The sequence below is a fragment of the Protopterus annectens genome, chromosome 2.part0, assembly GCF_019279795.1.
Source record: "Protopterus annectens isolate FY-2018-M chromosome 2.part0, PAN1.0, whole genome shotgun sequence".
Taxonomy (NCBI): domain Eukaryota; kingdom Metazoa; phylum Chordata; order Ceratodontiformes; family Protopteridae; genus Protopterus; species Protopterus annectens.
This window is the reverse complement of record NC_056728.1, coordinates 1,869,278,697-1,869,295,323: the sequence shown is the minus strand read 5'-3', so window position 1 is coordinate 1,869,295,323 and position 16,627 is coordinate 1,869,278,697. Positions and strand designations below refer to the sequence as shown.

At 33.7% G+C, this 16,627-nt stretch overlaps 1 protein-coding gene across 1 annotated transcript in view; it reads left to right on the top strand.

Moving 5' to 3' along the window:
* Positions 1-496: 496 nt before the first annotated feature.
* Positions 497-16,627, top strand: part of IGSF21 (immunoglobin superfamily member 21) — a gene marked incomplete at its 5' end in the record, with an annotated part of 1,235,684 nt that continues 1,219,553 nt past the window's right edge. The window contains one exon of the mRNA XM_044061896.1: positions 497-628. Coding sequence (XP_043917831.1) covers positions 497-628 — 132 coding nt within the window. The remainder of the gene's footprint in view (positions 629-16,627) is intronic.

The following is a 16,627-nucleotide window of genomic DNA, read 5'->3' as shown; positions in this document are numbered from 1 at the left end:
TTTCTTGCAGCTTTTCTATCTGCGCCTCTGCTAAAAATGGGCATTGTATCCAATTGGACTTTCCCAATAAATGAACACAAATAAATAAATACGTGTTCATTGCTAGCAGAATGGCTTTTAAGAATCACTTTTATCACTCTCTGGGCAGTTTATGACCTAGAAAATAAAGGCAAGAAATTGACACTGATTTGTGACATGCACATATTGCTCATGTATCCTGGAGAATGCTGACGTATAATAACAGCACAATAATTTTGGCAACGGTTTAAATTTGCATGAAGGTTAGTACCTTTCTGCTGACAGTAACTTTGGTTATTCAATTGCATACAAACGTTTCTTTGCATATTGATTGAGTTGTTTCAGAAGTGTATAAGACTGGATTCTATGTAAGACTTTAATTTTAAAATGCTATCTGAAATTGTATGCAATTTAACAAGCACTTTAGGGTAAACAGTACTCTTAAAAAAAACAAACAAGTGACCAAATCTGAAATGTATTTATTTTTATTGCAGCTCCCCCAACATCCATCTCAGTGATAGCAGCAGATACACCTGCACCATTCAGCCGGTATCAAGCCCAGAACTTCACCCTTGTCTGCATTGTCTCAGGAGGAAAGCCAGCCCCAACGGTATGTCTCAAACCAAATGTATACCATAGACTAAATTATATCCATTTGCAAGATTTTTCTTCAATATTCTAATTGATTTAAACAGAATTTAATATCTAAAGTACCCATTCAAAAATTGATTAACTGTGATGTTACACATAGAAAATGAAGTTGTTTGCACAGTTATGTCACACTGAATGTTAATTACCTATGGTTTTGCAAGTGCAGACCTATGCACATTATATCTTTTAAACAACACATGCTTTCAGAACCAAAAAAGATACTCTTTCTGTAATTAAATGTTAAGATAGAAAAAAGAAGTGTGTTGAAATGAATAGTAAAACAATCAGTGTTTGTGGGAAATTGAGTATAACAGCAGAAGGCATGTTAGCAATTGAATGGGGACAGTATAGAATTAAGCTCAACAGATGAAACTGTGCTGTAAGTAAGTAATACAGAGAGGCAGTATTCAGCAGTATTAGACCATCATGATGCATTGTAAGGCATGCAACAACAGGTCAAGGCCATCCCTGTATCTGGATGTTCCAGTTTTGATTAATACCACCTGTGAAGATTGGGGAAGATAGGTGAAGGCTGCCAGCCTAGCCAAATAGAATTTGATACATAATTCTATCATTTGTAAATATAAATGTAAAAACAGGCTTTAAATGAAAGAAAACACTGTAAAATGTGAACTTCAAGACTGTAGCAACATTGCCATCTGCTGTAAGGAAAACTAAGCCAAGCATTTCACATCTGTTCTTTTGAAGTTAAAATTATGTCTTGTATACCCTTTGATCTAGATAGCTGTGTTGAAGAGGCAAGCTGAACACATTCTTTCTATTGTTTTAACGTAAGGAATAATTACTAGAGTGTACACGTGAAATTACTTTTATTGTTGTAGTTTCCTGAGCAGTTACTAGATTGTTAAATAATGTAGCCTGTTAGCCTGGGAACTCCAGACTACGTGTCAAAATGATGTAATGTGTATACTGAGAACACCTAAGTGTCAAAATGATGTAATCTTGAAGGGCCAAGCAGAGATGCTGTTAGTGAGTTTAAAAACTATTGCTGAGAGAGACTGTAAGCATTCTGTTTTGATATCCAACCTCAGCACTGCCTTGGTCTATGAAATTAAGTTACTTTAGAAGTATGTTTTCTTATAGAAATAGCTAGGACTATAAAGACTAGACTTAAGTGTTTTTCTGTTATGACAGAACTGTACTACAGAATTATTTTAAGTTTCTGTGTGATCTCTGAACTCTTGTATAGCACTGTGGTATAGTATATTGTCTTGTGTTTTTAATTATTTATTATTAAATATTTTAAAAACCTCTTACCTGTGGCTGGTTTGTGTAAAGTTAAGTTAAGTTCTAGAGTGCATTGCATATTTATAGAGTTTATTGTACAAAGCCACTCTAATAAGCCTTAGAGTGATTAGTTACACTTGCCAATTGGATAATAATATTGCACAGTAATAATTGGACACCCTTTTTAGGGCCTTTGGGTAGCTGATAAGTATTAGCTGGTAGTGGCAGTAATTACTACTGTATAGTCTGGGTAAAGGGTCTCAGCTGGAGAATCTGTGTCAGCCTTTCCCAGTAGTGTCTGTGAAGTTGTATAAATACTTATCTCAAAGTGTGTGTGATGTGTCAGCTACCTGGACAGGGACAACAAGCACTGGTGGGACAGAGAGGGTACTGGAGGTTAGCTTGTCAGCTAGGCTGAGATTTGGACCCTATAGCTGTGCTACTGGGGAGTCTTATTGGGGGCCTGGAGAGAAAGGGAGAAACCAGCCTCAGACTGACTGTGATCTCTGTGTGCTCTTAAGGGAAATTGTACTTTACTGTGTGTGTATTTATTATCCTTTCCCTATATGGACGCCCCTCACTGGTGTTAATGGTAAGTATTGAGACTCCTTGATTGCTGGGCCAGGGCATGGCCATCACACTACCAGTTCTGTTAAGCTAAATCAGATGCTATCTGTACATGTGTATACTATAATTATTATAATAATATTTTGTTAAAAACTACATTTTCTGCCAGGGGAGTAATTTCAGGCTGCTTTAAAGATACTATCATAGCAGGACTAATGACTGTACGTAGAAACAGGCACGTAAGGATGGTGGAATAGAGAAGCTACATAATGAGACCACAAACACACACACACACACACACACACACACACACACACACACACACACACACACACACACACACACACAAAACCTATGTTAGGTTAAGAAAGAACAGAAACATCAGACAATGTAGGTGACTAGACCCCAACTTCCCCTATTTATTTATATATATATATATACATATACGTATGTCTACATATATACATACACACGTATATATATATATATATATATATATATATATATATATATATATAAGTGTGCATGTGTATATATTCACAGACAGCTTCTTGTACACATTCAGCATTTCAATATCTCTACATTCAGTTTGAATAGCAGAAATATTAAACTATGTAATCACATTTCACACTCTCCCTAATGGAGTTCCATGTTCATATGCATACCTCTCAACTGTACAGATTTTTGCAGAATGTCCAGATTTTTGCCTCAAATATTTGGTCTGTTTGACATAAAATCTGTGATTTTATGGCAAATCACAGAGGAATGAAGTCATTAAATAATGACCAAATAATGGCAGATATTTGAGTTTCAGACTTCATATCCTTCAAAAAGATGTATAAGAACACAAATCCTTTAATTCTAAGTTTGTAAGAGCAATATTTAAAATCTTTCCCTATTTTGGGGCTTTTGTCCTCTTACTATTTTACTCATTGTTTCATATTTCTTATCTTAAGAGGTTGAGAGTTATGGCATGTGTAAATTTACAAACACACAGAGTGAAACACAGATACAAACAGACAGACATTAAGTAATATCACCATGTATTTGTTTGGAATTACTTGTAGAAAAAGAACTGACTGTGCTGCTTGGTTCATTTGTTCCTTTTGTTAAAGCTAGGCAAAGTTCTATAATACTGTAAGTGGATGCAAAATGTATCTGCTGAAATATTAATGGTTAAGCACTACCTTTTTTGAATAACCTCATTAAATAAGGAAACTGAACACAGAGGACAACATAATGTAGTAAAATAGAATTTGATTTTTATTGTGTGATGGCGGTTGTGTTACAATTTAAATTCATATTATCAGTTAGCAATTTAAAAATCCCTGCTTTCTGTCAACTATATTTTCTATTGGTATGTAGATTGCATGCCATAAATTGTCATACTTTGTTTATTGATGGGATCCCACTATATGTTAGTCCATTTTCGACAGCAGGAGAAAGACATTGGAGTTCTATATTTGTGGGACTCACAGATCTAATTAGTTAAGCTAAGAGACATCACATAGCTGAAAACTTAAGTCCTCGTCAGCAGCTTTCTCCATGCTGGCTTGCTGAACCACAGTATACACAGCCTCCTTATATACATGTCTGTGAACAATATTGTAGTTTTGTGTCATAAGCTATTTATGTCTCCCAGATGATAAACTAAATGCATTAGGAAAAGTACATCATAATATCCAGAAAACTAAAGATCTTATGTAAAGTTTTATGAAATTATTTAGATCATATAATTTAGTTTGTCTTGGTATTCACCCTTTGAAATGCATTACATCATTATAAATTATGGTGCTAAAGTGAGCCACCAACGTGTTTATTCAGAAAGTCTTTGTGCAGATTACTATTTTGTACATGTCAGCATGATTATGTAAATGTTGTAGAAGCTTAAAATCTGTTAGAGAATGACATGGGTCCAAATGAAAATTCTGTTGTAATGAGGTAGTGACTCAATAATGTCTTACTTTAGCTTCTCTAACCTCATCCTACTAAATTGCAAACTTAGAAAACAGCGATAAGCACATCCACACTTACGAAAGTCCATATTATTTTGGATAAGCGATTACAAAAAATATAATAAAATGTGCCATACACAGTAAAACAGATTTTGCAACAATTATGCATAATGTTATTGTTACTGTGAATTAGACATTTGTTTACCTGAAAACATGAACTGACCACATGCAAAAATATTTATGGCTAGTCATTCATTGAAATCATGCTAAAGACATTCTTTTCAGTAAATGATTGACTAACTATATGTTCACTTGAATTTTACTTGTTAGAATAGTATTGTTTCACTGTTTCAAAATGACTATTATCATAATCTTAAAAACTATCACCTTAAACAAAAAAAAGTTAAGAAATATCCCACTGATTACATAAATATAATATTTCATTTTGAATGCTTTCTTGTTTATGTTAAGTGAAGTTCCAGTTTCTGTGTAGTCCACAAGCATATAGTACAACTTATTTACATGTTGTAGCATCCATCTAAGCATCCAATTCTGCCTAGATGGATGCTACACAATGCAAAAATTGTAAACAAAAATATAGATGGGCATGTGCATTGGCATTATTCAGCTACAATTTACTCGTATACAAATTATGGTTTACATAGGCAAATAGAAAGATTCTAATTGAACTCGAAGAATATTGTTTCATACCTTGCCAAATATAGTGCTAATTTAAAACAAATTTATTTTTCCAATACAAATGTTGAAAGGGTCAGACTCCGTAGAGAACAACGGACAGAGAGTGAGATCAGATTTCTGTATTATGTTTTTATTTTCTGCGTCATTACTTCTTACTTTTGTAGCACTCCTTTAACTGATGCGTGATTATGCGTGATTATGTTGTATTTTGTGGGTAGAGTTTTTGTTATGATGCTTATGGTACAGAGCAAGTGATTCCACTCTGTAGGCTGCAGAGTCTATGCCAGAAGAAAACAATAGTATTTTGGTGAATAATGCCAATCTGAGTGCAAAGATATATACCAGCATTTGCCAAACTATGTAAACAAGACACATCTGTCTGAAGTATAAGCCATGCAGACTGCCAGTGTTTGGGGCTGTGCAACCCTCCATCAAATAACATAACCAATTCTATGGCTGTGCACTAATTTCTGACCTGTAGATTATACAGTAATACTAAAATGTGATGCTTCTCACAAGATACTTTGATTACTGTTAGATTTACTCATTTGACATACTTGCCATTATGCATGCTTTCCTACAGCATACACATATAGTTGTTGTTCTGTAATGGTAGTTAATACTCCAAGTCAGTATTCGATGATGGTAGTGAATACCCCATATGTACTCTGTTGTCAGTTTTTCATACTGCCTTATATTGTTCAGTCACTGATATATGGTGATAGTAAGTACTCCATACCATCATGTAGTAACTGTTCCATGAAGACAGTGAGTAATCCATAACATCATGTAGTAACTGTTCCATGAGGACAGTGAGTACTCTATAGCATCAGGTAGCAACTGTTGTATGAGGATAGTGAGTACTCTGTTATATCATATAGTAACTGTTCCATGAGGACGGTGAGTAATGCATAGCATCACTTAGGAATTGTTCCATGAGGATAGTGAGTAATGCATAACATCAAGTAGTAACTGTTCTATGAGGACAGTGAGTACTCTGTATCATCATAAAGTAACTGTTTCATATGGACAGTGAGTAATCCTTAACATCACTTAGTAACTGTTCCATGAGGTTAGTGAGTACTCTGTATCTTCATAAAGTAACTGTTTCATGAGGACAGTGAGTATTCCATAACATCACTTAGTAACTGTTCCATGAGGATAGTGAGTACTCTGTATCATCATAAAGTAACTGTTTCATGATGACAGTGACTAAACCAGAACTCCATGTAGTAAATGCTGCATGAGTACAGTGAATACTCCATAACATCCTGTAGTCACTGCTATACAACAGTAGTGAATACTCCAGAACATATGGCTGCTGTGCAAGTGACACATAATGCTTTCCTAATTCCAAAAATGTTTGTTACATGATTTTGATACACTTTTATTATTAGTCAGGACCCGTTATTCCCACCTGGTCATAAACCAAGATATTATGACAACCATTCTAGTGGTGTTGGTTAGGAAAATTAAAAGGAAATAGTTATTTAAATGTAACCAGCACTACAAGAGTATAAATTTAACCTCTTAAATGGTTATTTTAACTTCTAAAAAAGTATTTATCCTAAAATTATGTATTATTGAAAGGTTTTATTATTCTACTCTTAAAATTTCTGCCTGAATTTATAAGGCACTACAAATAAGACAAGTTGTGATATAAAGCAGATGTGATGAAATGTGGACCTTGATGCATGTTTCATTCACACTGTAGGTTTAATTAATCTGATTTGGAAGTTAATGCATAAAGGAAATCCTGTTTTAGTCACTGATCAACACACCAAACGATAAAGAAGACTACAGTAAATCCAAAAGCAAGCATGAAATTTCCACCAGAGAAAATCATCCAAAAACCACTGGAATAAATCACAACGCACTGCTAGAATATCCTTTTATTCGCACATATAGGATTTTGTCCCTTAACCAACAGAACTTCATCAGATAAAATAGTTTCAAATAAACTACATTTTAAAACCCTAATGAACCAATGAGATTACATCCATTATAAACACCTTTTTCCTATAACCAATAAAAACCTTCACATAAACATAGATTCAAGCCCATACACATATATCCTTTGTCCAATCACCAATAAATCCTACTGTCCAATGGACATATAAATATCAAAAAATTAACCAATCGTTTACATTCTTAAAAAAAATTATACATTCGTAATTATAACCATCATGTATACAATGTAATTTTATTAACAAATAGAAACATTTGAATGATTTTTTTATATATATATCAACTCTTCTGTATTTAACCAAACTATAAAACATTTAAAGAAATTATCTTTACAGCACTGAGTTGTTCTAACCAATAAGATCTTGTAAAACTGGCTTATATCTAATCATAAGGCTCTTTGGCACAAAACTGTATACATAAGGTATTAAAATTAAGCTGTTTGGCATTGCTGAAAAATTAATACTCCTATTAAATCACATTCAACAAATAAAAAGCCTATTCAGCTCAAACCACAAATTGCAACATATTATTCATTTATATACATAAATTACAAAAGTCGACTGATCTGCATTGCTGAGAATTTAGTACCCCCATTGGGTCATATTCCACCAATAAAAAGGCCTATTCAGCTCAGGCCGCCAATCACAATATAATATAATATTCACAACTTTACTGTTGACTTGACTGACCGGCATTGCCGACAAATTGGTACTCCCATTGGATTATATTCGGGTCTATATTAGAACATCGAAGTTTCAAAACTTCAAATGTTCTACTATTGACCCCTATTCAGCGAAAGCTGAAAACATTGAACATACAGAACAGTGAATTTTTTCCTAGGGAAACAATCTGCTGTTCCAAAACACATACACACAACACAAGAACACCAAACAAACAGCAATCCACACACATACACTTAAAATCTTACACCTAACACTACACTAAACTATACACACACCACTAACTAGCCACTTACATTAACCCAAACCCTAGCCCTAAAGTCTGTCACTATTGCCCTAACCCTAACTCACCTAACCTGCCCTAACCCTCACATCCACACAATTGCACACATACCTAACCCGTGCCCTAATCGTAACTGACCTGCCTCACCCTAATCCTCACATCCACACAGTCGCACACTTACCTGACCCTAACTCTAACCCTAACTACCCTAACCTGCACTCAATCACACACTTACCTGATCCTGACCCATAACTTTCCACCACAGCGCTGAAAATATTGAAGCAACAGAAATGGACAACCAAATTCTTACCCTAGGAAAAAATTTGGTTTTCTGTTGCTTTGATATTTTCAGCTTTCGCTGAATAGGATTCGATATTAGAACATTAAAAGTTTTGAAACTTCGATGTTATAATATAGTCCCATTATATTCCACCAATAAAAAGGCATATTCAGCTCAAACCACCAAACACAACCTAACATTCACAACTTTGCTATGAACAAAATCCAAAACTATTATACATTCAAAATCGAAGAACAACTCTCAGAAACCCATTTACATGTTCATCCTATTATTTAAATATAAAACTATATTGCGAATACATCACGTTAGCAAGGCATTGTGCAAAAACACATTATTCAGATATAATTCCTACTCAACCAATAGTTTCTAAAACCAAACTAACAAACCAATACTATCTTGGGGGCGTAACACGGTCTGCATAGTTACCCCTCTTTAGAATTTCAGTGGCCATTGGCGACAGAATTGGTGAATCACACAAAAAAACATGCTATTAACCAATAATATGCATAATCAAAACCTTACATTAAGTATATTATTTAGACATAACTCCTCCGTTAATTCATTTAAAACTATAAAAACATATATTATTCAATTCACAAAAGTCCAAAAAAATTGAATCTATTCATTAACTCGGTGATAATTTTGCCATATAACAAAACTAGTCCATCAATATGAAAACAAAAATAATTGGCTCACAAATGACCAATAACAAAACAAATATTCTTCCATCTACCAATAATGTTCACGAGGGAACAATAACCACACCCATCTATGACAACTTACTCTCAAAGTCACATTCACTGAAACACAACACAAATATTCCAGTACTCACATATATATAATCATAAAATTGTTAATAATACAACATAACCAAACAATAAATAAACACATTGTATATTAAACTGTTGGTTGTTATCTGGAGATTGCCTTCAGTTGCAATAAGGAAGCAATCGAGGCTGCCTCATTTAAGCCTGGCCAAAAATGCGCAGAAAGTCTCAATTGCCAAAATAACTCTGCTTTTTCTAGTAATAATTGTTAGGCACCTCCTCTGTTTGATTCAACCACACCCTGCAACACAACAAATTTAAAATTATGATCACAATTCCCTGAAATAGGTCTGTGAAGGGCATTGATGTTTTTATAGCATGAATGTCTGGTAGACGTTCCCCAATTCTCTTTTTTAACTTCCGTTCAGTCTTGCCCATGTAAAAACATGGGCAAGATGAACATAAGGCACAATAGACAACTTGCTTGCTATTACAGCATGGTTTACCATTAATACAAATAGTATAATCATTAATCATGATCTGATTTGTTAGGAGAATATACCCTTTGTTAATCATTTCTTTGGGATGTTCAAAAATATTCTTTAAATTAAGTCCACTTTTGAAGACAGTAATAGGTTTATTGCCCAATTGGTTTCTAAAAATAGAATCATTCATAAGAACATCACAATTTTTTAATAAACACATGTCTAATGGCACTACTATCATTACTAAAACAGGTTATGAAGGCATTAGTATACGCATCCTTACTCTGCTCAGTATTATTACCCATAACTTCTAAAGAATTATTGGGTAAATCTATTTCATGTAAGTCTGATCCAGTTCTATCTGTTAGCCTTACATAAGATGGACCTAAATTTAGCAGGGGTTCAAAATGCCCTTTCAGTCCTTTTTCTTTTACTCCTGTTATTAATTCCAGAATAAAGGTCTCTGTATATCCTCTATTCAAGAACATGTCCTTTAACAGGTCACATTCATCTAGAAAGTTTGACCAGTCTGTAACCGTACTAACTTTCCTTTAACAATAGCGCTTTTTGAAACATGGAATGATTACTTTGAAAATGAAAAAATGAGTTAGAATACATCAGCTTACAATAGATTTTATCCAATAATTTATGATTAATATCATCCTTCTTTAACAAAACGTCCAAATATGCTACCTGTACATCATCAATTATGTGTGTAAATTATAGGAAGTTAGTAGTGCCATTAATATAGGAAATAAAGGGTCCAATTTCAGCATTCTCACTGGCCCAAAGTATAAAAATATCATCCTGATATCTTAAATATAAATCACATTTACAAATATGAGAATTTAAAAGGTATTTATATTCCCACATTATCATAACGATATTAGTGTAAAGCCCGCCACAGGCAGAACCCACGGCAATGCCATCTTGTTGTAGATATAAATCCTTCTCAAACAATATAAAATTAGACTTCAAGACCAGATCTAAAAATAATTCATATGCAGTAATAGAACTATGTGGCACCTCTTTCATGTCAAGAAATTCCCTAAACCATTCTTCTCCAGTGGAATGTGGGATACATGTGTAGAAATCCTTGATATCAATTGTAATAAAAATCCAATTACTTCTATAAAAAAGCTTATTAAGCCTTCTATGAAAATCCCATGAATCAATACAGACAAATGGTTCACTGTAAACAATATTCTTAAGTTCTGCATCTAACATTTTTGCTGTTGGTTGAGTGGTAGATCCTCTAGCGTCCACAATGGGATGGATAGGGGGTTGATGTACATCATTATGTAACTTCGGAAGCCTGAAAATAGTAGGTGTAATGGAAAAATCAACATGCAAATAGTTGTAATGATGAATGCCAATGGCACCCACGAAAAATAAGTCATAAATATGACTTTGAATTTGGCCATATATCATATTCCATTCGTTAATTGAACTTTGTTTATATGTATTAGAATTCAACAAAAGTTTCATTTTGTTACATAATCACATCTATCAGTAGCAGCTAGACCCCCACCCTTATCTGTCTTGATGAACCTTACTTGTGGGTTATTTTGCAAGAAGTCCAACACTGCACATTCATCTACACTAAGATTATTATTGACATATCTGTTATTCCTAGTGTAAATAACTTTAATATCCAACTCGTGCATGTTTTGGAACAACGTTAAAGTGGGATGCAGTAGGGGATTATAGACACTATCCACTCTAAGTGGGTTATTAATGTATACATTATTAAAAAAACATTGAACGTAAATTTTTATGAACATACAACCTTAAGTCCATTAAAGTCAGCACATAATTCATGTATTTGGATGGGACAAAAGTCCATCCTTTCAAAAAAAAGTTGCACATTTCTGTGGAAATTTCAAGAGAAAACAAATTGTAAACTTAAAAGTCTCCTTTAGCACTTATGGAAATCTGTAATGCTGGCAGTCTAAATTCCTTACTCATAAGTTCACAAACTGTTAGATTCAGTTCCTCCCCTTGCAGTTCTGAGGACCCCTTCCTTTCTAATTCCTCCATGGTCCTCTGTTCGAACCTTCACCTCTCATTGGATATACCTGGTGATGATTCTGATTTCTCAGACGTTCCAAATGTCATGGACCAGCCATCTGTTGATCTCCTGAAAAATCATCAGTATCGTCTAATTCATTATTATGCCAGTCATTATTATTTTCATTCATATTATATCCACAGGTGGTATCTTTAGATTTATTAGACCAAACCTGTGAACCAGGGGGATAGGCACCTTTTTTATTGTAAGCTTCCATATCTCTGGACAATTTTTTTCATTTTCCTTGACTTTATTACATTCATCTGTTCCTCAACAGACTTCAGGATACATGTATATTCATACTGATTGTTGGAAAAATTAAGATCTTGTGTGATATAATTATTTAACACCAAAATCTCCTTAGTAAGCATCTCAATGGTAGAATTATTGAACTTTATAACTAAGTCCATGTACTCAAAACCATGTTTGTCAAACAATTGAAGCAGTTCTTTATGAAACGGTGAGTTCTCCACCAAACCCGTAGGGTAACGCCATAACCGCAAGCCTTTCGGCACAATTTGTCTTTTGATACACTCTCTAAAGTTGCTGAATCCATCTGTAATTTCTTAATCTTCAAAAGACAACAGTCAAAATCTGTCACAAACATTTTGGTTGATGGTATTGGGTTTATTGCTAAATGTAGTTGAACCCTTTATAAAATCTTTAAAAATAATAGTTTGCTGATGAATAGCTTGATAAGCACACATGGTTCCTGTTTTCCTACGCAAATCAAGTTCTGCATCAAGTATTTGCAACAACTGATTACCTGATTGAGTGCTGGGGCCATTATTGACTTCAGAAGAGGAACCAGGAATATTGTAGGTAGAAAGCTGGGACAGATGCAAAGCTTGAGTTGACTGTTGAAACACTGATAACTGTTCCAATTTGTCCATTCTTTGATTAAGTTGCTTTATTAACATTGCCAGTTCACCCAACAAATTTTGCAAGGGTGATTGTTTCCCTGGAGGAGAAGAATCCATACTGGCAAGCAGAACAACCAACACACTAAATGATAAAGAGGACTACAGTAAATCCAAAAGCAAGCACAAAAATTCCACCAGAGAAAATCGTCCAAAACTATGGGAATAAATCACAACGCACTGCTAGAATATCCTTTTATTCGCACATATAGGATTTCACACATAACCAAAGGAACTTCATCAGATAAAATAGTTTCAAACAAACTACATTTTTAAAACCCTAATGAACCAATGAGATTACATCAATTATACACACCTTTTTCCTATAACCAATAAAAACCTTCACATAAACATATATTCAAGCCCATATACATCTATCCTTTGTCCAATCACCAATAAATCCTACTGGCCAATGGACATACAAATATCAAAAAATGAACCAATCATTTACATTCCTAAAAAACATTATACATTTGTGATTATAACCATCATGTATACAATGTCATTTTTATTAACAAATACAAACATTTCAATGATTTTTGATATATTTCCTATATTAGAATAAAAATGTCAAGATATCAACTCTACCATATTTAACCAAACTGTAAAATATATAAAGAAATTATCTTTACCGCACTGAGTTGATCTAGCCAATAAGATCTTATAAAACAGGCTTATATCCACTCGTAAGGCTCTTCGGCACAAAACTGTTCACATAAGGTATTAAAATTAAGCTGTTTGGCATTGCCAAAAAAATTAATACTCCTATTAGATCACATTCAACAAATAAAAAGCCTATTTGGCTCAAACTGCCAATCACAACATATTATTAATTTATATACATAAATTATTAAAAGTCGACTGATCGGCATTTCTGAGAATTTAGTACTCCCATTGGTTCATATTCCACCAATAAAAAGGCCTATTCAGCTCAGACCACCAATCACAACATAATATTCACAACCTCACTGTTGACTCGACTGACTGGCATTGCCAAAAAATGGGTACTCCCATTAGATCATATTCTACCAATAAAAAGGCATATTCAACTCAAACCACCAATCACAACCTAACATTCACAACATTGCTGTGAACAAAATCCAAAACTATTATACATTCAAAATAGAAGAACTACCCCCAAAAACCCATTTATATGTTCATCCTACATATTACATGTTAATACAGCAGCTTAATCAAAGAATGGACAAATTGGAACAGTTATCATTATTTCAACAGTCAGCTCAAGCGTCACATCTGTCCTAGCTTTCTACATACAGTATTCCTGGTTCCTTGTCCGAAGTCAATAATGGCACCAGCACTCAGTCAGGTAATCATCTGTCACAAATACTTGATGCAGAACCTGATTTGGGTAGGAAAACAGGAATCATGTGTGCTAGTCAATCTAGTCATCATCAAACTATTAATTTTAAAGATTTTTTAAAGGGTTCAACTACATTTAGCAATGAACCCAATACCATCAACCAAAATGTTTTGACAAACTATCTGATTTTGACGACTGTCTTTTGAAGATTAAGAAACTATATATGGATTCAGACTTCTTTAGAGAGTGTATCAAAAGACAAATTGTGATGGAGAATATACCGTTTCATAAAGAACTGCTTCAGTTGTTTCACAAACATGGTTTTAAGTACATGGACTTAGTTATAAAGTTCAATAATTCAACCACTGAGGTGCTTACTAAGGAAATTTTGGTGTTAAATAATTCTATCACTCAAGATCCTAATTTTTCCTACAGTCAATATGAATATACACATATCCTGAAGTCTGTTGAGGAACAGATGAATGTAATAAAGTCAAGGAAAATGAAAAAATTGTCCAGAGATATGGAAACTTACAATAAAGTTCACAGGTTTGGTCTAATAAATCTAAAGATGCCTCCTGCGGCTATAATATGAATGAAAATAATAATGACTGGCATAATAATGAATTAGAAGATACTGATGATTTTTTTAGATCAACAGATGGCTGTTCCATGATGCTCAGGACATCTGAGAAATCAGAATCATCAGCAGGTATATCCAATGAGAGGTGGAGCTTCAAACAGAGGAACTTGGAGGAATCAGAGAGGAAGGGGGCCTCAGAACTGGTAGGAGAGGAACTGAATCTAACAGTTTCTGAACTTATGAGTGATGAATTTAGACTGCTAACATTACAGATTTCCACAAATGCTAAAGGAGACTTTAAAGTTTACAATTTTTCGTCTCTTGAAATTTCCACAGATATGTGCAAACTTTTAAATGCATGAATTATGTGCAGACTTTAATGGACTTAAGGTTGTATGTTCATAAGTTAAATTTACGTTCAATGTTTTTGAATAATGTATACGTTAATAACCGACTTAGAGTGGCTAGTATCTATAATCCCCTGCTGCATCCCACTTTAATGTTGTTCCAAAACATGTGTGAGTTGGATATTAAAGGTATTTATACTAGGAATAACAAATATGCCAATAATAATCTTAGTGAATGTGCAGTGTTGGACTTCTTGCAAAATAACCCACAAGTAAGGTTAATCAAGCCAGATAAGGGTGGGGGTCTAGTTGCTAATGATATATGTTATCATGTAACAAAAATGAAACATTTGTTAAATTCTAATACATATAAACAAAGTTCAATTAATGAACAGAATATGATATATGGTCGAATTCAAAGTCATATTTATGACTTATTTTTGGAGGGTGCCCATGATATTCATCAATGCAACTATTTGAATGTTGATTTTCCCATTACACCTACTATTTTCAGGCTTCTGAAGTTACATAAGGATGTACATCAGCCCCCTATTCATCCCATTGTCAACCAATAGAAAAATGTTAGATGCAGAACTTAAGAATATTGTTTACAGTGAACCATTTGTCTGTATTGATTCATGGGATTTTCTTAGGAATAATTAAAAAGCTTATAGAAGTAATTGGATTTTTTATTACAATTGATGTTATGATTGTACACATGTATCCCCCCATTCCACTGGAGAAGAATAGTTCTATTAATATATATGAATTATTATTAGATTTGGTCTTTAAGACTAATTTTATATTGTTTGAGTAGGATTTATATCTACAAAAAATATGATTTATATTTAAGATATCAGGGCAATATTTTTATACTTTGGGCCAGTGAGAATATTGAAATTGGACCCTTTATTTCTACCTATTAAAGTTATTATGGTTTGCAGTATGTTTTTGTGTTGTGATTGTGTTTTGATCACCAATTCTGTAGCCAATGGCAAAAAACTAATATCCAAAACAATTTAAATTTAAAAATCCTCGGCCCCATTGTAGCAGTTGTTTGTTTTATAATTTTTATAAACCATTATTTATATATAATATATATTTTTTTTGCACAATGCCTTGCTGATGTGATGATGTCATAATACAGTTGTATTTTAAAAATGCAGTTTGTTTGAAACTATTTTATCTGATGAAATTCTGTTGGTTAAGGGACAAAATCCTATATGTGTGAATAAAAGGATATTCTAGTAGTGCATTGTGATTTATTCCAGTGGTTTTGGATGATTTTCTCTGATGGAATTTTCGTGCTTGCTTTTGGTCACTGATCAAAACAGCAACATGCATGCTACAAATGGACATCAGCCAGTATGAGGGTGTGCTACTATCTTTTCAGGTTCTTAAATCCCTGCTATTGGCAAAACAAGACCAGCATTATTAAATGAGCTCTTGTTTGTGTTACATGAGCAAAGAGCCAGATCATGGTCAAATGGGGACCTATGCAGGGCAATGGATCAGAGCCCCCCAAGCCATTCCAGTGTCTGTCACCCCAATTACAGTCAGTCCTGTCAGTGTGCATCTGTTTTCTTTTTTTTTACTTTTATAAATGTAAGAGATATTTAAAACTTTTATTTAAAATTTTATAGCACAAATACTGATAGCCATTTGCCAAACAAAACAATACAGTTTCACAATGAAAGCAGGCTTAGTATGAGCAGTAAGCTTCTCTGCCCTTGAAACTCACATTCATTGAAACAGCATTGAAA